The sequence below is a fragment of the Xenopus laevis genome, chromosome 9_10L (assembly GCF_017654675.1).
Source record: "Xenopus laevis strain J_2021 chromosome 9_10L, Xenopus_laevis_v10.1, whole genome shotgun sequence".
NCBI classification, from domain to species: domain Eukaryota; kingdom Metazoa; phylum Chordata; class Amphibia; order Anura; family Pipidae; genus Xenopus; species Xenopus laevis.
In genome coordinates this window covers 110,921,798-110,943,037 of record NC_054387.1, presented here as the reverse complement: position 1 = coordinate 110,943,037, position 21,240 = coordinate 110,921,798, and the positions used below count along the sequence as shown (strand labels likewise).

General features: G+C 41.3%; 1 protein-coding gene across 1 annotated transcript; it reads left to right on the top strand.

Annotated features, from left to right (window-relative positions):
• Positions 1-2,596: 2,596 nt before the first annotated feature.
• On the top strand, positions 2,597-20,896 carry rac1.L (Rac family small GTPase 1 L homeolog; the record flags this gene model as incomplete). The annotated part of the gene is given in 6 exon segments (NM_001095863.1): positions 2,597-2,931; positions 12,008-12,079; positions 15,859-15,976; positions 18,392-18,454; positions 19,597-19,756; positions 20,583-20,896. Coding segments are annotated over 6 exon segments (579 nt in total). The 5' UTR covers positions 2,597-2,896.
• Between the last annotated feature and the right edge of the window lie 344 nt (positions 20,897-21,240).

Genomic DNA, 21,240 nt, shown 5'->3' with positions numbered 1-21,240 from the left:
GGCCCACTCCCTCCTGCTTGACTCATGAAAGGGAAACTAAACTGCTTCACCCAGAACTCTTCATTATGTCTGACCATTGCTGGAAGGCTGTTGTTCATGCACGGAGGTAAAGAAGCCCTAGAGCATGGGAAAGTAGCTCCTCTAAAGTTTCCATACTTTAGCTTCTCTGTGTAACCTATGCGGTGCTCAGGCTAGGTCTAGAAACCTGGCAAATGCCAATAATTACTATTTATTGAGCCTGTGGGGCTGTTTGGGCCTCTGTGTACCTTAAATGTCTGGACTATTTACAAACTACAGTATAGAAATAACAATCACGGTACTGACACAGTGAATAACACATTGATGGTGTGAAACATTGTGACAGAGACGTCCAGTCTACGGACTCCCAAGCATTGTTGTACTGCAGCTCGTAAAATGCCACCAATGCCCAAACGTCATGTTATTACACCCAATCACACTTAGATAAGGGTCCCAGTCTACTAGGATTGCCAGTGACCTTCTCTGTTCTAGCCCATGCCTGCCTAGTGCCCTCCACTTCAGAATAATTATGAATTACTGCCACTTGGTCCTCATGACTTCAGAGGTATCCACTACTTACCCCAGGTCATAAGGTAAACAGACCAATCTGAGTTTTTAAGACCTTATTCAGAGAGGTCTACTTGCTGTCATATACATTTTTTAACACGCCCAATTACACCCTCAGCTCTGCCTCTATGGCAGATAAATTCAGCAGAGTTTATAGCAGTGCCATTAAAATAAATATTAAATATATATATATTCCATATACAAATATAGAAGGGAAACTTGGCTCTTAATGAGAATAACTGGGCAAGGTGTCTCCTAAACAAACAAACATGATTTTTTTTTGGGAGTCACCCTTAGGCCTCACTCAGTTAACTGCCCTAACAGTCCATTTTCCCCCTCCTCATAATTAGTATTCTTATTACCAGCGCCATTGAAAAGGCCTAAAACCCACTTAAAAGTACCAAACACATGCAGCTTTGAGCAGAGGAGGGGCATGCCAAATATGTTACAGGTTAAAGGGGAACTATCGCAAAAATGAAAATTTAATATAAGCTTCAGCATACTGAAATAAAGTTTCTAAATACAATAAATTAAACATTCGCCATTGTTTTTGAAATAATCAAGTTTATCTTCACTATTCCTCTCTCAGCATTTGTTTCTCCTCATTCTGTCTTCATTCAGCAGTTGGGTGTCAGATGAATGATCCAATATAGCTTATGGGGAGGGGCTCCTTTTGCCTAGAAGATGTATTAGAACTCACTCTATTAAAATCACCAGAAATCCTGTCTCTCTACATGCAAAATTTGTGCAAAAAGGCACAAATTCACAGATTTTGTTTGTACTGGAATCGGTTATTTCAGTGACCTCTTATTCACCTGCTAGGAAAGGGAGCCCCCCATAAGATATATTGGATCTAACTGTTAAAGAATATCTGACACCTAGGGTCGGACTGGGCAGGCAGGATGCCGGGAAAAAACCCATTGGTCCCCCGGCCCAGATCCGCCACCTGGATTTCTTCCCGGGGCTTCTGCACACGCGCATTGGGGGAAAGGTTGCAGGACGGGAGGCAGTGAGGCAGCAGTCCTCATTCCGGAGGGGGGCCCTGAGGCAGAAGCGCCGCTGGGCCCCCCAGTCCGACCCTGCTGACATTAGGGTTGCCACCTGGCCGGTAAAAATTATTGTTGATCCCAATGTTATTAATAGGGAAAAATTATAACTATATAGGAAGGCCGGTATTTTTTTCCAGAAAAGGTGGCAACTAGGGCTGCCACCTTTTCTGGAAAAAAATACCGGCCTTCCTATGTATTTAACTTTTTTCCCTATTAATAACATTGGGATCAGCCATACCTCCCAACTGTCCCTTTTTCGGAGGGACAGTCCCTCTTTTGACAGCTCAACCCGCAGTCCCTCATCTGTACTGGAAAGTCCCTCTTTTCTCTGCACTGAACAGCCAGAAAAAGAAACAAAGTTTCTCAATTAATTGGCTTTTAGCAGAGAGCCCAGAACAGCTAGCAGGTGCAAATAAGATACTTTGTAACAATTTTGAGGCACAAAAACACATTTTAGATAAGGAGAAATATTTTCAAACTTTCATAACCTGCCACATTTTGTAAAACAAACATGGTAATTAGGGGGTGTGGCCACAGAAAGGGGTGTGGTCAAAAAAATTGCTGCGCTACGTGCTGAAAAAGATTTTTTGCCCCTCTTTTTACTTCCAAAATGTTGGGAGGTATGGATCAGCCATCATTTTTACCGTGGCAACCCTAGTGGCAACCCTAGCTGCATGAAGACAGAATGAAGAGAAACAGATGCCGAGAAAGGAATAGTGAAGATAAACTTGATTATTTCAGAAAAAATGAGTATGAGGAAGCTTATATTAAATTTTCATTTTAGCGATAGTTCCCCTTTAAATAAAGGAGGTGACATCTCTGGAGAGTTGACACATCTGCATGCTTAACGTTAACAGTTGGGTATTAAAACCCCAGGCCTGGAATCCAAGGGTCAAATTTGATAACTCTGTGTCTATAAATTGGGCCTAGAGGGTGACGTCACCCAGTGCGCGTTTCCGAATACTGGGCGCGCCTCGCTCGCTCCTTCAGCTTTTCGAGGCGAGGCCGGAAGTGACGCAGGCGATGTAGTTTCCTGTTATCTCGCCGAAGAGTTGATTTTGTCGGGCGCTGGCCGCAGCAGATTTCCTCATAGAAACTGTAGGGAGAGCAAAGAAGAGGGAGGGAGCGTGCGTGAGTGCGGGAGGGTTGTACGGAGTTACTGAAGCCCTTTCGCGGCCTGGCTTGCTGGGGCCGCCCTCACAGTCTTCCTCTTTATCCCATTTTGCGCCCGGGCTGCAGGGAGATTCGCTGCCAGCTCAGCCATGCAGGCCATTAAATGTGTGGTGGTGGGAGACGGGTAAGTGACGTATTTCTATCTCATTTTCTATTGGAATGACTGGTTGAACGTGTATCGCAATGTATCGTGTGTGTGGCCTGTGGGGATGTATGTTCTCCTGCTGTGAGATTTTACACCTTCCTCGGCTGCAAATACGGCAAATCAGCCTCCTCACAGAGCGCCAGCTGGTCGGGACTACACGGCTAGCGGGGGATGTCGGAAGTTGTAGTTCTCAGCAGCAACAGCCGGGTCGACTCACTTCCTTCTTCATTGTGCTTTTCAGATTCAATTTGTCTGCTGCTCCATGATTAGCAGAATATGCATTTGGAGAACATGGGATTTAATTGCACTTGGTGAAGTGATTGTGTGTTTTTTATCCAGTATGTTGCCCTCCTGCTGATGCTGGGAGCTGAGGGCACGCCTGGCATAAGGCTTTGACATATACTGTCAATCTGTCCCTAAATTAAAGTACAAATAATATATAGGACTGATGCTATTTGGGCCCAGCTAGATCCATCCTCAGTGGCCATCTTCCTATTCTGTATGAGAGAGAGAATGAGAGAGAGAGAGAATGAGAGAGAGAATGAGAGAGAGAATGAGAGAGAGAATGAGAGAGAGAATGAGAGAGAGGAGAGAGAGAGAGAAGGAGAGAGAGAGAGAGAAGGAGAGAGAGAGAGAAGGGGAGAGAGAGAGAAGGGGAGAGAGAGAGAAGGGGAGAGAGAGAGAGAAGGAGAGAGAGAGAGAAGGAGAGAGAGAAGGAGAGAGAGAGAGAAGGAGAGAGAGAGAGAAGGAGAGAGAGAGAGAAGGAGAGAGAGAGAGAAGGAGAGAGAGAGAGAAGGAGAGAGAGAGAGAATGAGAGAGAGAGAGAGAGAATGAGAGAGAGAATGAGAGAGAGAGAGAATGAATGAATAAATATATTTGCACTCAAATCCAGATCATATATACTGGGTGCTTGATCTAAATTGTATAAATACTTATCAAGGAGATCCGCACACCATTTTCTCATTTTAGTGAATACTTATTTCACTGTGCATTCCAACGTTTTGTTCCACATTAGGATCTTTATCAAAGATTGATAAAGATCCCTAATGGGGATCGAAACGGAATGAAATGTATATATAAAATCATTACTGTCTGATACTCTTTAATATCCAGCCGATCAGCTCAAGGACCAAATGGAGGGATATATCATGAGTGTCCAATACAGATGTACATCCACCCTCCCATTGTTCTGTTTGGAACACCAGGAAGTAAATCACAGTTGCAGCTCCCCTTCACTTCCTCCTCCTCCTGCTGATCAACTGCGCCGCTTCTGATTGCCTCCCAACATACATGTTTCGAAAAATTGTGCAAAAAGTTTTATCAGTGCGTGTATGGGCTCCTTTACATTCTTGGATTTCAGTGCCCCGAGGCTATAGCTGCACCATGAAACTTGTTTCCATGCTGCAAGGGAAGAACTCCTATGCCAGGGGCAGTGCATGTAACCTCCCCAGTAATCACCATTGCTAGAGCCAATGTTTTTTCCTTGAAATAGCCACTGTTCAGCTACAGCACTCTAGTATAATTGTTTGTGCTGTTATGAATTATGTGATCTTGACTATGTAAATTAGTCCATTTAAAAAATACTTGTATAGTCCCACCATGTAAATGAGACATTCATATAGACAGTGTTCCTTTTTAGTACATAATGGTATTGTTGAATGTCTTCTCATCAGTTAAAATGTAGGGTAAATGTACCACATTGTATTTGCCTGCATCCATCATGCTGCATCATGTGTTTCCTAGGTTACCACTGGTGGTTAGCATGCATGGGATGGAGCCTGTAAGGGCAAGAAGGCAAAGGTTATTAAAACATTTGAAAAATCAGGCCCTTTTATAGACAATCCAGTTTTAGCACTGATTCATGTCTTAACTTGTCAATCAGTGCAGCTCTGCTGGTTGGATATTAGCTTAGGTCTGTGTTGGCTAGCTTCGGTTTCTTCATTCAGGCTACCAATGTCATGAGACAGTTGTTTTCCTGTGAATGTGGGGACTTGCTTAGAATGTTGATAGGCAGCTTGGTACCCTGTTTTTGCGTTGTGTATCATTTTGTGCAAAAGACACAGAAGAAAAAAACACACAAACTAAAATGTAGTGCAAAAGATTGTGCACTTATAACACACTGCTACAGGCAGAGACTAAACATTTCTGGGTGTCCCACCCCCTTTGTCAGTAGTACAGGTATTGGACCGGTTATACAGAATGCTCGGGACCTGGGGTTTTCTCAATAATTGGTCTTTATATAATCTTCATACCTGAAGTCTACTAGAATATCATGTAAACCTGAAATAAACCCAATAGGCTGTTAGTGCTTCTGATAAGGATTAAGTAGATCTTAGTTGGGATCAAGTACAAGCTACTGATTTTTTTTATTACAGAGAAAAAGGAAATAAGGATTATTTGGATAAAATGGAGTCTATGGGAGACAGCCTTTCCATAATTTGGAGCTTTCTGGATAAATGTTTTCCGGATAAGGGATCCCATACCTGTACAGCACTCATCATTTTGTATGTTGTGTTACATGCCAACAGGCTGCAGCTGTATTCATAAGTAAAGATCTTTGCTGGAGCTCATTTGTGTGACGTCACGTAAAGTCCATATTACTATGACTAGACTAGGGAAGTGGATTTATGAATTTAAAGCTTGTTGTGAGGTTTCATTGTGAATTTGTAAGACCCAACACCTTGAATAATTGGCATTTTACACCGACTCGTTAAAAAGGTACATTGAAGAAGGACCACATTAACACACTGATTACCCCAGTAAGGCACCTCTTAGTGTTATTCAGGTTTAGAAAAAATACTCTTTGAATCCTGTCTCCCTTACTGCATGGCCATCATCACTCCCTGCTCTGTGTGCTCCACTTTTTCTATTTCTATTTATTGCATTGAAGGTTACAGAGCATGTGTGTTTGTGGTACATTAAGGGCTATTTAAAAATGCAATATCAATTGGTAGGGCTGTTAAGAACAAAGCAGTTTTGGCAATTTTCCCAGTTGCACAGTGTGGTTTCTGTGCAAATTGCTTTTCTCCCCTGTGATTTTTATGTGTGTGCAATAGGAATGTCTATCACATATGTAATGCAAGAATGCACACGTCTAAGGCAGGCCTGATAATTTGCCTGAATCACTTTGCAATCCTGATATGCTGCTGTAAATGGTGCAGTAGTGTATAGTAGAGTCTCGCAGCGGGTCGGTACCCTCGGGTTACCCACAAAAACCTGCGTTACCTTGCGGGTAGAAGTTCCGGGTGCAGGTATAGATGCGGGTCTTCTCATTAGTGATTTTTACTCCTTTTGTCTGTTCACGCCTACTTCCGATGATGTCACTTCCGGTTTACAATGACAGCCCTTCCTGATTCTTGATGGTCTGGGTTGTGGGTCCAAGCGGGTAAGAATGCGGGTCCGGCTTGAGGATTACAGGTTGCTGGTACGGGTTCCAAAAATTAGACCCGTGCAGGACTCTAGTGTATAAATTAAGTCGGCTGTGTATGGGGCCCTCCAGGGTCTTCCCCTGTCGATATATATGGCCGAAAGTCAGCCAGATGTTGATTGGGTAGGTTTCAAAATCCTATCTGATGCAATCCTTGGTCGAACCGCCCGTATTCTTGTTGGGATGTATGTAGGCCAGCTTTATAGCCATCCCATGTTAAATACCAGCAGACAACTTATGTTTTTTACCATTCACTGTATTTGCAGTAGGTGAGTGGGTATGTTTAACATGAAACAGGGGGGCTGGTGTAATACAGAGCAGAAAGTCAGTGCTGGTATGCTTTGTATACCTTTTTCTGAAGTGTAATGTATTGTGCTGCACACACTGTTAACTCTTTTTTGTTCTATTTGTTAAAGGGGTTGTTCACCTTCCAAACACTTTTTTTTTTAAATTTTAGTTGTTTTCAGATTGTTCCCCAAAAACTAATTTATTTTCAATTACTTTCCATTTTTTATTTTTACCATTTTTCCAAAATCGTAAGTTTCAAGTTTGTCTGAGCAGCTCAGTAATTCAGGTGTAGACTTAAACTGTTAAAATTTTGTAACATTTAGTTGATACATTTCTCAGCAGCATCTCTGGAGTATTCACAACTATTGTATCAAGTATAACAGCTGCCTTTAAAGAGGTTGTTCACCTTCAAACAACTAGTTGTTTTCAGATAGACCATGAGAAATAACGACTTTTTCCAATTACTTTCTGTTTTCTACGTATCACCGTTTTTCTAATATTGAATTGTAAAGTAATTTTTCACCTTCTTAAAGGGGTTGTTCACCTTTGAGGGAACTTTCCGAATGATGTAAAGAGTGATAATCTGAGACAATTTGCAATTTGTTTTAATTTTTTGTTATTGAAGGTTTTTGAGTTATTTAGCTTTTTATTGAGCAGCTCTTCAATTTGCAATCTGGTAACTACCCAAATTAACAAATTACCCTAGCAACCATGCATTGATTTGAATAAAAGACTGGACTATGAATAGGAGAGGACCTGAATAGAAGGCTCAGTAATACAAAGTAATAATACATGTGTAGCCTTACAGAGCATCTTTTTATTTATTTATTTTGGAAGGGGACAGCGAAGCACAATTGAAAGCTGCAAAGATTCACAAGAAAAAGACAAATAACTAAAACTAAAAAAAAAACCAATCGGAACGTTGCTTAGAATTGGTCGTTCTTTAGCATAATAAAAGTTACTTTAAAGGTGAACCACTCCTTTAAGCAGCTCTGAGGGGGGTTAAACTGTTCTAAATGGATACATTTAGTTGATACATTTCTTAGCTTTGTCTCTGCTGAGCAGAATCCTTGGGTTTCATTAAAGGCAGCTGTTAGAATTGATACAATAGTTGCTAATGCTCCAAAGATGCTGCTGAGAAATGTATCAACTAAATGTTGCAAAATTGTAACAGTTTAGAGTCTACACCTGAATTACAGACTCAAACACAAGAAACTTAGATTTTGGGAAAAACCATAAAAAATAAAAAATGGAAAGTAATTAAAAAAAGTCTTTATTTCTGGGGAACAATCTGAAAACAACTGAACTGAAAAAAGTGTTTGAAAGTGAACAACCCCTTTAATGAAACCCAGGGATTCTGCTCAGCAGGGACAACAATAAGACAACTAACTAAATGTATCAATTTAGAACAGTTTACAGGGTTGGGGACCCCACCACCAGAGCTGCTTTTAGAAGGTGAAACTAAAACTTTACACTTCAAATTTAGAAAAATAGCGCACACACTAAAATAGAAGGTAATTGGAAAAAGTCTTTATTTCTGGTAAATTATCTGAAACCGACTGAAATGAAAAAGTGTTGGAAGTTGAACAATTCCCCAGTGCAGCCTGGTATAGTGATCATAGTCATTTTTCCATGTGCTTAAGGAAAGTTCATTTTGTAAGAGTACGGTATTATCACTAGAGTTTGTGCCAAGTGAATGTCAGGGCATAGTAAACGGTCGAGAGAATTTTCATTATTATTTTCCTTTATATGGCACTACATATTCTGTGGCGACTCTTCGATCTTATGCCTCAGTCTCATCATTTCCTGTGGCCCTAATGTAAGGTCCTTGTCACATACAGTTATTAACCACTGCTTCTGTATATTTATACATTTTATTTACTGTACCTTACTGTTTTTGGTGTAGGGGTAATGCATAAGCTAGACAGTGACAGCGACAGAATGTAATGGATGGTGCCTAAATCCTTTGCCTGCTTTCTGTTCTGGGGGACTGGTTGCAGATGGAAGCACAAATGTGTTTGGCGCTAGTTAGACCTTTGCAGGAAGTAATATATCTGGAATCTGTACAGTGGGAAGTAGTTTTCCTTTAGTCTGTTCATGCTGTATTAAGGCAGCATAATGGGAGCTGATTTTTACAATAAGCGTTTTGTGTGTGTGTTTAAAAATAGTTTCAAATTAATGATTGTAATTCATTTTATTCATAAAAGTTCTCAAAATAAACATCTTGTTTATGGCTGCCTGAGCTTATCTTTGTGAATGTTATGTTCAAATATATCACCTGATAATATCAGATCTGTCTGATAAGGATGGCAATGCCTAACCCACTAATAGTTCATTTTTCCCCTGCGCAATAGTAGATCATTACCAGGAATCCGTGTTCGCTCAGCAATATTCTTCCTGTTAGATCTTTTCATGCCCCGTTTCTCCAGGGTATCTATGCCATGCTGGAACCAGGGCGTAACTATAGAGAAAGCAGACCCTGCGGCTGCAGGAGGGCCCAGAAGGTATAGGGGCCCCACAAGGCTCTAATTCATATACAAATTCAATAAAACTTGGTAAAACAGGTCAATCTCTAGACATTTTTGGGGTCTATAAAATTATTTGCTGTGGGGCCCAGTGATATTTAGTTACACCACTGGCTGGAACACTAAACTCCAGGCCAAAATGCTAGAGCTGTGTTATACTGTGTTGAGGTGGATCTGAACAGCTCGGATTGTCCTTATGACGTAGTTTATGATAACATGGAGTCCATAAAGCCATGTAATCTGCAGGCTATTCTCTTGACATCAGGTAAAACTCACCCTGCTATAGGCATAGACAAGATTAGAGAATTCATTTAAACTTTGTACTTAGTCCTTGTCCTTATTTACTTCCTATATTATCAGATTCTCATGGAGAATACAATTTAAAGGAGTAATGTAACTAGTGTTTTCTGTTAATAAAGTTTATTGACATTTTAAACTTTGTTTAGAGCCCAGTTTATGTAATTTGTATTATATATTTGTCCCTACAGCCCAAGTTCTCCTTGAATACACAGTAGAGGGCAGAATTAGACCAGTGCAGAATTAGCAAAAATTAAAATGATTTCTACAGGTATGGGATCCATTATCTGGAAACCTGTTATCCAAAAAGCTCTGAATTACAGGTTGGCCATCTCCCATAGACTGCACTTTATGCAAATAATCACATTTTTTAAAAATGATTTCCCTTTTCTCTGTAAAAATAAAACCATACCTTGTACTTGATCCCAACTAAGATATAATTAACCCTTATTGAAAGCAAAACCAGCCTATTGGGTTTATTTCATGTTTACATGATTTTCTAGTAGACTTAAGGCATGAAGATGCATGTCCGCTTTCTACCACTCAAAGAATTTGGCAGTGAGCCATAAATTGCTCTTTCCCTACTCTTTGTGCATTGTTTATGGGCACAAATAAACCGGTTATATTTTGGTAAATCCCTGTAATCTCTGTGATCTGTAGAATGTCACCTTATAAAAACAAAACTGACATTGTACAAACCTGGAACATATCTGTGATGATAGATGGCACGTATAGGATCATACTCCGGAGCATGTCATTAGCTATTTTCTTATTTTAAAGGGAAGTGCACTTTTAATAAATTTAAGAAAACATATGTTTTTTTTAAACCTATCAGGGAATGTTTCTCTGTTCAATTACAGGACACAATGTATTTAAAAATAACATTTCTTCAGCCTTTATATGGAACATATTCAGCTGGCTTCACATGTGCAGGTCTTAAAGAAATGGCCGCACGCATGAAGGGTTGCGATCTAGCCCACCATGCCCAGGTCAATGACCCCATACACTTTCCGTGTCTGATATTGGCTTGATTTTCTCTTTTGGTTAATTGACTGTGATGTGATTGCCTCACAGATTAATTTGTCACAGTGCTTGATATAGGGGATCACACACATGGACAAATAATCACAATGATAATAGTTGGAAGTCGTTTTGCATGCATCCAGGAGACATATTAGGTAAAAAAAACAATGTTAAATTAAACTCTTTTGGGTATAAAAGAAATGTGCTTTAAAAAGCTGTGTTTCTAGTTACTTTATTGAAAATGTATGCAAAGACCCTACTAGTCCCACCCATCTCTTCCACTTCCTGCTGCCTCCTTTCCCAGGCTATGCAGGGGAGGCAGCTGCACTGTAGTATAGGAACCAATCAGCAGCTAAGCTGACCTGATAGGGAACTGAAGTCTTGTCTTTGTGTGACTGCAGGGCCGTGGTTGGCTGTTCCCTCCTACTCTGCTTCTGGCAGGGACTCTTAGGACACACCCACCCCTCATTGGAAACAGGAACCAGTGAACATCTATGGGGACCTCAAATAAAGGGGCTAATTTTGAAGAGAATATACATTTTTGGCCAAAAGTAAAACCAGCACCATATAGTATACATTATTTCCTACAAAATTAGGGGGAAGTTGCAGAATGATCTTCACTCAAAAATTATTTAAGAACCAGTTGCACACCTTGTTTATATTACATTTTTATATTCTACAAGGAAAATGTACTATTTTTTAGGGTAATCAAGGAGATCAGGAAACTTAACTAAAGCAAACTAAGCAAAACATTGGCATCAATGACCTGCTGGTGTCGCAAAACGTGCCCCCTGCCCATCGGCATTTGGCATCTTCCGAGCTGGAGTTGTTGCCATCAGTGCTGATCATAGCAACACCGTGCTGAAAAATGGCACCTGCTTTAAAAAAAATTCTCACTAAGTCTAATTTCACATAGAATGTAAAGTTGTACAGGTAATAATCAACTATGCTATATATCCAGTTTACTCTTTATTACAGAAATGAAGACTAACGTTTTGGCCTGCAATCAAGCCTTTCTTAAAGTGCTTAAACTAACAACAAATGTGCCCTGAATACACATACTGGCGGGGAAAAAAGGGGAACAGATGACGACGTGATGCGATCGTCATAAATAAGAAACTATAGTACAAACATATCACAACAAATAAATAACCCATAAAATACATATCCTCGCAGTAGGCCCAACAGTTAATATATCCAAATCCCCACTTAAGCAACCTATCAATATCTATACACTCTGCAAAAAATACAAGTTAAAAACACGACACATGGTGACTCAATTGTAACTATTCTGTCCCCTAACCTTCAATATTCTGTATAGTTGTACAGGTAACTCAGATGGCAGCAACTTGCTTGGTACTAACACTGTACTGCATAAGCAGCCCCAGGCCGAACACTTTGTTTCTGATACAGGATTATAAGTTATTGGGTCGTCTGAATGTAAAAAGAACAGCAAAGTGCAACTGAATAATGTTTTTTTTTTTCCCCTCTATAGGGCTGTGGGTAAAACATGCTTGCTGATCAGTTACACTACCAATGCTTTTCCTGGGGAATACATCCCAACTGTGTAAGTATACGTTTGCAATCCTTCATTTTAAATACATGCCTATATATAGATGTATATGTGTTATCCTTTGTTAGGTGGTTATTTCCTGCTTGCATTCAGCAGCTTTTACAGTACATCTGCTTAAGGATGTTAGAGCTAGGGATGCACCGAATCCACTATTTTGGATTCAGCCGAACCCCCGAATCCATCGAAATATTTGGCCGAATACCGAACTGAATCCGAATCCTAATTTGCATATGGGAAGGGGAAAATATTTTTTACTTCCTTGTTTTGTGACAAAAAGTCACGCAATTTCACTCCCCGCCCCTAATTTGCATATGAAAATTAGGATTTGAGTTTGGTTCGGCCTGGATTTGGTGCATCCCTAGTTTGAGCCTAGCATGACCAAACAGATGCTTACTAGCCCCTTGTGCGTTTATTGCATCACAACGTGATCACCTGACGAAGGGGGGGGGAACGCCCCAAAACGTTGTGATGCAATAAATGCACAAGGGGCTAGTCCCCTGTTTGTAATCGCCTTGTGTGCCTTTCCTATCTTGCTACACGTAATTGGGAGTGCCGTCTCCCTTCGGGTCTGAGCACCAGGCATAAACTACCCTGAGTGTGCACGTGATTCCCTTTCACAAACAGATGCTTGCTCTCATAACTACATTCAGTGTGGGTAATGATGGATTACTGAATAAAGGCACCACTACAATATAGGCCTGTTTACATCAGAAACCACTCCCTATCACCACTTTCTCCATTCACCATCTCTGGAACCCTTGGGCCCAAATCACTCTTTTTACACAAGACCAGAAAAAAAAAACACTAGTATGGAGAAGCATTTTACAGACCTACACGTGGCAGAGAACGAATAATGTAGACTAGAGAATAGAGATGTTTTGGTGCAATAAGCAGGGAATCCTGCAGGTACATTGGTGCAATAAGCAGGGAATCCTGCAGGATGAATTGGTGCAATTAGGAGAGGATCCTGCAGGGTGCATTGGTGCAATAAGGAGAGGAACATGCAGGGTGCATTGGTGCAATAAGGAGAGGAACATGCAGGATGCATTGGTGCAATAAGGAGAGGCTCCTGCAGGATGCATTGGTGCAATAAGGAGAGGCTCCTGCAGGATGCATTGGTGCAATAAGGAGAGGCTCCTGCAGGATGCATTGGTGCAATAAGGAGAGGCTTCTGCATGATTCATTGGTGCAATAAGGAGGGGATCCTGCAAGAAGAGTGTGCATTGAGGCTGAGCTATGCCCTTTGTTTGCATATGTGTGTTGGCAAAGGAATAGTACCGTATATACTCGAGTATAAGCCGAGTTTTTCAGCACCCAAAATCTGCTGAAAAAGTCTACCTCGGCTTATACTCGAGTCAGTATAAAAGTTACCTAGCTAGGTACATGGGCGTCCACAGAGGAGGCAGTGCCGCTTCCCCCTTTCCCGGCCGGATCTTCCACTAGCTGCCCCGTCCTCCCAGTGCACCACTACCTGGTCCTGGACTGTCAGATATTTCGCGTGCGCGCACTAGCGGTGCGCTGCACACTGAAGCGCATGCAGGGGAAACAGAATGCCAGAGCCCTCCCTTTCCGACTAGCTAGTTCCGGTCTTCTGCCTCCATGGCTCGGTTGCTCCCCGTCCTCCTCACACTGCTTCTTTGCGGCTACGTGCGGCCCATCTCTTTTTCGCTGCTGCCCAACAGCCGCAGCAGCCAAGTGCGGCTAAAGGTAAGACAGTAGAGGAAACAGATGGGGCGGGACGTAATTTGTTTGTCCACAGAACGAGCCGCGAGCCTGTATAGGAAGGAGGCTGCTGATGTAAGTAGCGATGTGAGTGACAGCATGGAAGGTTGCCAACATATGGCCTGGTGTGGCTACTCGTTGAATGGAGTAAGCCTCTGCCAAAGGAGAGACAATGCCCATTATTGCCCTGTGAGTGGTACCCGGGGAAATGGAAGATTTCTTTTTGAGGAACATTGCAAGGGGGTGGATAAATGTCATTGCTGCGTGTGGATGCTGTGACATCGCATTGAACACATTGTTTGTTGTTATAATGTATAAAGGCACAGAGTGTTCTCAGAACTGCACTGTTTTTGGATCTGGTTAAAATAAAAACGTCCGACCTAGTTATTTGTCGCTTCATCTGCACAGTTTTATATAGCAAGTATATAGTATAGGTATGCAATGGAACAGGTTGATCTGTCATTTTTCACCCTCGGCTTATACTCGAGTCAATAAGTTTTCCCAGTTTTTGTAGGTAAAATTAGGTACCTCGGCTTATACACGGGTCGGCTTATACACGAGTATATACGGTATATTCATGCCACAACGTTCCACTGGTTATGTATGAACATACAGGCAGAATTCCCAGACTGAGTCTCTTGGGCCTGACTCATTTTTGTCATCTGGGTGCGTCTAAATTAAACAGAATTTGCTTCTTGGAGAGGACTTTCCTATCTCCTCACTGGTTCCATAGCATCTCTGCACAATGCTTGCTGGGCTCACTGTAGTTAACCTGGTACACACACAATACACAGTGTATTTAAACAAATCTGATTGCTCACTTTGTGTGCTTACATTGTTGCCATTGACAGGCAGGACTCTTTCTCGTCCATGGTTGATCTGGGGAAGCATTTTACCCATATTACCCATAATCATGCATGTAAAGTGCTTTACATGTGGTGATCTCAATTCGGCGACGTTAAAAGGGATTTTTTCTTCAAGTGCTTTGTCACTTACAGGAGACCGAGCGCTATATGTGAGACTTTCTACAACTTGAGTTTATAAAATTGTTCCAATTAATGTTGATGTCCACTGAATACTTCAAATTCCTCAGTGGTGGGTGGATGAAAGGGAGAATCTTAAAGACCCTTTAGTTACTTTAAAGAGACCACTGGCAATCCTAAACACAGCCATATAAGGTTTTGCTTGTAGGTCTATAGCTGCTCAGTATCTGTTCCTAGACAAGTCACCCTGAGCTTTATTAAAAGGAAAAAGCAGTTAAGTAGCATTGACTTCCCTTAAATGGCAGTTCAACTGGAAGGCATTTTGCTAATGGGCACTTTCGTTTCTTATTTTAAAGGAACAGTAACATCAAAAAAATGAATGTTTTAAAGTAATAAAAAATATAATGGTGTTACCTTCCACTGGTAAAATTGGTGTTTGCTTCAGAAACACTACTATTGTTTATATAAATAAGCTGCTGTGTAGCAATGGGGGCAGCAATTCAACGGAGAAAAGGCTCAGGTTACACAGCAGATAAGCTCTGTAGAATATAATGGTGTTATCTGTTATCCACTATTTAACCTGTGCCATATAGACTTTTTTCAATTTCCACCATTGCTATACAGCAGGTTGTTTATATGAACTATAGTAGTGTTTCTGAAGCAAACACATCAGTTTTACCAGTGCAGAGCAACAGTACATGATAGTCCTCATTACTTTAAAACACTTTCATTTTTTGGTATTACTGTTCCTTTAGGTACCTGTGAAACTTGCCATCTAACTATGAGAATACATTTATTTTATGTAACAAAACCTGTATAGGGGCTGCAGGGCCTTTTGAATAATCCGAACTTGATTTTGTCACTGCCTGTAATCAGTATAGTATTTTTCTGAACTCTGCAAATACCTTTTCTGTGGGTTATTTTTTTTTTTTTTTTTAGCTTCCTTGTTATGTTTGTAGCCGAAAGTTTCTGCTGTACTGTTTACCTGCCTGTGATGTAAGGAGAAACTTCCTTTGTTCTGTCTGCTTCCACTCAGATGAAAACCATTCTTCCCTTTCTTTATTCTAGTTTCGACAACTATTCTGCCAATGTTATGGTGGATGGAAAGCCAGTTAACCTGGGGTTGTGGGATACAGCTGGACAGGAGGACTACGACAGATTACGTCCGTTGTCTTACCCACAAACGGTAAATGCTTGATTCATTATCTTGTGTTTTACCTAATAAGTAATGGTCCATATCCCGTGGGACCCAAATGAAAAATACATTCTCACAACCTTCCCGTGTGCATGATATGGTATAAACAAACGTACAACCTGCTCTCCTTAACAAAAAAAACATTTAATGGACTTTATTAGTTCCCTTTATGTGGTGAAATTTTGGGAATGTCCCATTACCAGCTTCCTGATTTACACTTATTTTCCGGTTACATTTTGTCAGTTGTCAGAATGTTCATGTACACTCACAGGATTAAAGGACCACTTGGTCTTATTTATCAACACTGGGCTAATTTGCCCAGCAGTTACCCATAGCAACCAATCAGTGATTGACTTTTTAAAGCCAACTGTAGGTAGAATAAATGCCACAGTTTGTTTTCCATGGGTTACTGCTCATGTTCAAATTTGCCCAGTGTTGTTAAATGACCCCTACTCTCTTTCGCTTTGCACGAATGCCACAGTGTGTGTGTGTGTGTGTGTGTGTGTTGCAACAAGATTGTTTTGCATTGTGTTATGTCTTGTATCTTCCATCTCTGTCAAGCCTCAAGGAGATGATGGTGCTATGTAAAAAATGAAATGCAATCTCCCAAATCTGTAGGTGTGTTTACTGGGATGAAAGAAGATGCTTTAAGATGGCCATACACGTGCCTATAAAATTGTATAAAAAAAAGTTTTGTGTGGTTTCAGGTGTGTATGGCATACATTTAATCTGCCAGATTACTATCTGTCGGTGTATGGGGCATCGCCAGACGAAGTGAAGGGGATCTACAGCTCTTCTTCCTGTGGTTTTGATTATTCATGCTGTCTGCCCAAACAATCTGAAAAATACAATGTCCCCATTCTGTGTTTGTACCCTGTTTGCCAGGGTACCCTTTAACTTTAATTAAAGGGTTAACCCTTTAATTCTGCTATGCATTGTATGAGTATATTGGCACTTCTCAGTTTATGGTGGGGCTGGATGGTCTGAGCAGACCACTGCATAGATCAAAACACTCTTTGGAACTAGTACACTAGAGAATCTTGCCTGAGATTTGTAGCCAGGGTTGGACAACAAATGTATTCTGTAACTTCTTTAAAGGCCCAATAACAAAAAAAAAATGCAGGTTCATACGCAACATGCTGCATTTTTCCTGCGTTCGGCACCTACACGCGCCTGAGTGAGTACAGCCCCATTTCAAATAATGACTTGCGTCTATTCCTGCGCTCCCCTGCGGCTGAACGCCAAAAAACGGAACGCAGGGGAGCGCAGGTCAGAACGCTCATGTGTAAGAGCCCTTAAAACCGAACACATTTGGAATCCACAACCTGCATGGCTAATTAGCAATTCATTTAGATGCATGGCTACACATAAATCAATTCAATCTGCAGCATGCATCTAAATGAATTGCTAATTAGCCATGCTGGTTGTGGATTCCATATGTGTTCGGTTTTAATGGTGTGAGTTGGCAACCCTATTTCCTACTGTCACCCAGGAAATTTCTGTGAAATGGTCACCGGTGGACCTCTCAGAATTTCCCTATACAGGTATGGGACCTGTTATCCAAAAAACCCCAGGTCCCGAGCATTCTGGATAACTTATCTTTCCATAATTTGGATCTTCATACCTTAAGTCTACTAGAGAATTATGTAAACATTAAATAAACCAATAGACTGGTTTTGCTTCCAATAAGGATGGATTATATCTTAGTTGGTATCAAGTACAAGGTATTGCTGTATTATTACTTTTTTAAAAAAAAATTGGATTTGGAGCTTTCTGGATAACAGGTTTCTTGATAATGAATTCCATACGTGTATCTACCTCCTCCCCTGCAGCAAAGGCATCCAGAGATCCTAAACTCTTGGGGTTGGATAGATCTGAGGTTGTTGTTTTGAGAACTCTCATCCGAGTTATGGTTTTGTTGTAGCTTTAGAACAATATTGTGTATGAAAATCCATTTTTTTCATACAATGTTCAGAAAGTACAGAAAATAAGCCTTGTAGACTTAAAATCTGCATTTGAACTAAATATTTTCTGTTAGGCCCTTAGCCCGAGCCCCAAAGCCTCCAATGTGTTGGTGAGTTTAAATCCCCTTCCGCTAGCTGAGTGGGTGGCATATTCTCAGCAAAGCACCTTGTGTTGGTGTGGGTTGTAATTGGAACAAAGCTGCTTTCCCTTGCATGCGGCACACAATTAATGCTTCAATGTCACCTTGATCTCACACAAACCCTGATTGGGTTAAAGAAAAAATAACAGGAAGTGATTTTTATTATAATGTTTTTAACTCTTGTTTGTCCTTCGTTGTTAATATATTGTAGCTTGCGCTTATGTCCGTCTCTCGTCATGCAAAGAAACTGCCAAATCTGAGTTTTTAAAGTTGGTTTTTTTTTTTTGTTTTTTTTTTTTCAGGACGTGTTCTTAATTTGCTTTTCACTGGTTAGCCCAGCCTCATTTGAAAATGTTCGTGCTAAGGTAAGAGCTGGTGCCTGAAGTGCTGCATATTAACATGACATGTAGTTGAAGGACGGGGTTTACACAGTGATCTAAAGATCAGTCGTTGATGTTACAAGTGCACTGACCTACATACACATCGTCCATAACTCTGGCTGCCTTTTGTTACCTTCTGGGTGTAGACCAGTTTCTGCAAATATGCCATATGAATGTTGAAATGAGCATAATTGGTAACCCCTGTGTTAAAGGAACAGTAACCCTAAAAAAACTAATGTGCTTTAGGGTAGTGACACACGATAAAATTCGGGGAGATTTAGTCACCCAGCGACAAATCGGTTTTTCGGGCGACTAATCTCCCCGAAAAGACTTCTTGCCGGCTAGAATGTAAATCGTCGGCAGGATGGCACTTGGATCTCTTCGTTTTCTGTAGTCGCCCGAAGTTTTCGTTTTCTCAGGCAGCTTCGGAAAGCGAAGCACTCAGAGTGCCATGCTGCCAGACATTTAGATTCTAGCTGGCAGGAAGGCTTTTCGGGATTAGTCACCCAAAGAAGAGGTGATTTGTCACTAAATCTCCCCGAATCTTAGTGTCTGTCACTGCCCTTAAAGGAATGACCATATAGTGTACTGTTGCCCTGCACTGGTAAAACTGGTGTGTTTGCTTCAGAAACACTACTATAGTTCATATAAACAAACTGCTGTGTAGCAATGGGGCAGCCATTCAAGCACAGGGCACACCATAGATAACCAGAAGTTCTGAAGAATCCCATTGTATACTACAGAGCTTATCTGTTATCTGCAGTGTAACCGGTGCCTTTTCTCCTTTCTAACCTTTGAATGGCTGCCCCCATGGCTATGCAACAGTCATTTTATATAAACTATAATAGAGTTTCTGAAGCAAACACACCAGTTGTATGAGTGTGTTACAGTTCCTTTAACTGGTACCCAGCCAAACAATTACTCAGGTGACTGGCCCTCGAAATGTTGTAACTGTTTGGCTTGACACAGGAGGCTATCCTTGCTCTGCATTAAACCTGTGTGCTGTATTTTATTTTTTTTTTTGGATTGCAATTGAGTTCTCATTTGAGAGAACAGTCCTAACCTCTTTAGCCATCACATTCCTGCTGCTTATGTGTCTGGTGCAAATGTTTGTGTTTTCTGTGCAGTGGTACCCAGAAGTGCGACACCATTGTCCCAACACTCCCATTATCCTTGTGGGCACCAAACTGGATCTGAGAGATGATAAAGACACTATTGAGAAGCTGAAAGAAAAGAAACTCACCCCAATCACCTATCCTCAGGGACTTGCCATGGCAAAAGAGATTGGTAAGATCTGTTTTTTTATTGGTTTAGGTTTGTGCTTTTTCATCCCCTTTATTACGAAGGAGTCTAACAGGCCGTTTGTATATCAAAGGTTATCTGCTAGAGCATTGTTATTTATGCATTTTGGCATTTAAGTGCAGATTCGGGGAGATTAGTCGCCCTGACAACAAATCTGCTTTTCTTCGAGGCGACAATCTTCCCTAACTGCCTTCCTCTACCTTCCCGCTGGCTAGAATGAAAAATTGGCAGCGGGATGGCACCTCCGCCACTTCGTTTTCCGAAGTTGCGTCACGAGGAAACTTCGGAAAACGAAGTGCCGCCAGTGCCATCCCGCCGGCAATTTAAATTCTAGCCGGCGGGAAGGCAGTTCGGGGAGATTTCCTGAATCTGCCTGCGTCCCCTTACCCTAAAGGGGAACTAAAGCCCTAGTACAAATTATTTTATACAGGTGCACTACTGTTCAGGGTAGGACTGGCCCGGCAGGACACCGACCCTCATCAGTCCCCGCCAGGCCAGACCCCCTCTCCCCATATTGGGATTCCGAATGCGTGTTGCGCCGAGCGCACCTTCATGCGTGCCCCCCAGTCCGACCCAGCTTCTGTTTATTAAGTACTGTAGCTACTAACCAGCATAGGTTATGACTCCCGTTAACACTTCATCTGATCTGTCTTTCTCCAGGTGCTGTAAAATACTTTTTTGGCATTTAAAGGGAACTAAAGCCCCAGTTCAAATTGTTTTATACAGGCACACTACTATTATGTACTGTAGCTCCTAACCAGAGTTAAGTTATGACTCCCGTTAACACTTCACCCGATCTGTCTTTCTACAGGTGCTGTAAAATACTTGGAATGCTCTGCCCTCACACAGCGAGGGCTGAAGACTGTATTTGATGAAGCGATCCGAGCAGTCCTGTGCCCACCTCCAGTTAAGAAGAGAAAGAGAAGATGTCGGCTGTTGTAAAACCTCCCACATGCCATCTTTTCTTCTGTCCCTCGTGAGTCTGTTGGCTCAATAGGGACCAATGACTAAAATGCCAATTCCCAGTCCTATTTGTGATAATTCATTTATTGCCTATAAATATAATCTTGAATTTCTCCAAATCTTATTTTCCCCTTGTACCTATTAGAGACATACATTTCCCCCAAGCCTCTATATATCCTGAATAGACGCTCAGTACTCTAGGCCTTATTCACAGTAAATTCTCTTTTTTGCTGTAACTAATCAACTGTTGCCAAATGTTTAATCAACTCATTAATACATATAACATGAGCCATCAACAAAAGTAACGGGTTTTTTTGGGGGGGGGGGGGTGTGAACCTCTTGGATTTGAAGCAGTATAATGCTTTACTGCTTATATGAAAACATTTATTCTTCATAATTCACTGTATCACATTGTAAATCAATCAATGGCTCTTTAGAGATGTTTAGAACACAGCGTATCCTCTTACTGCTTGTGGGGAAATATCCTCCTTCAGTTTAAAGGGGTT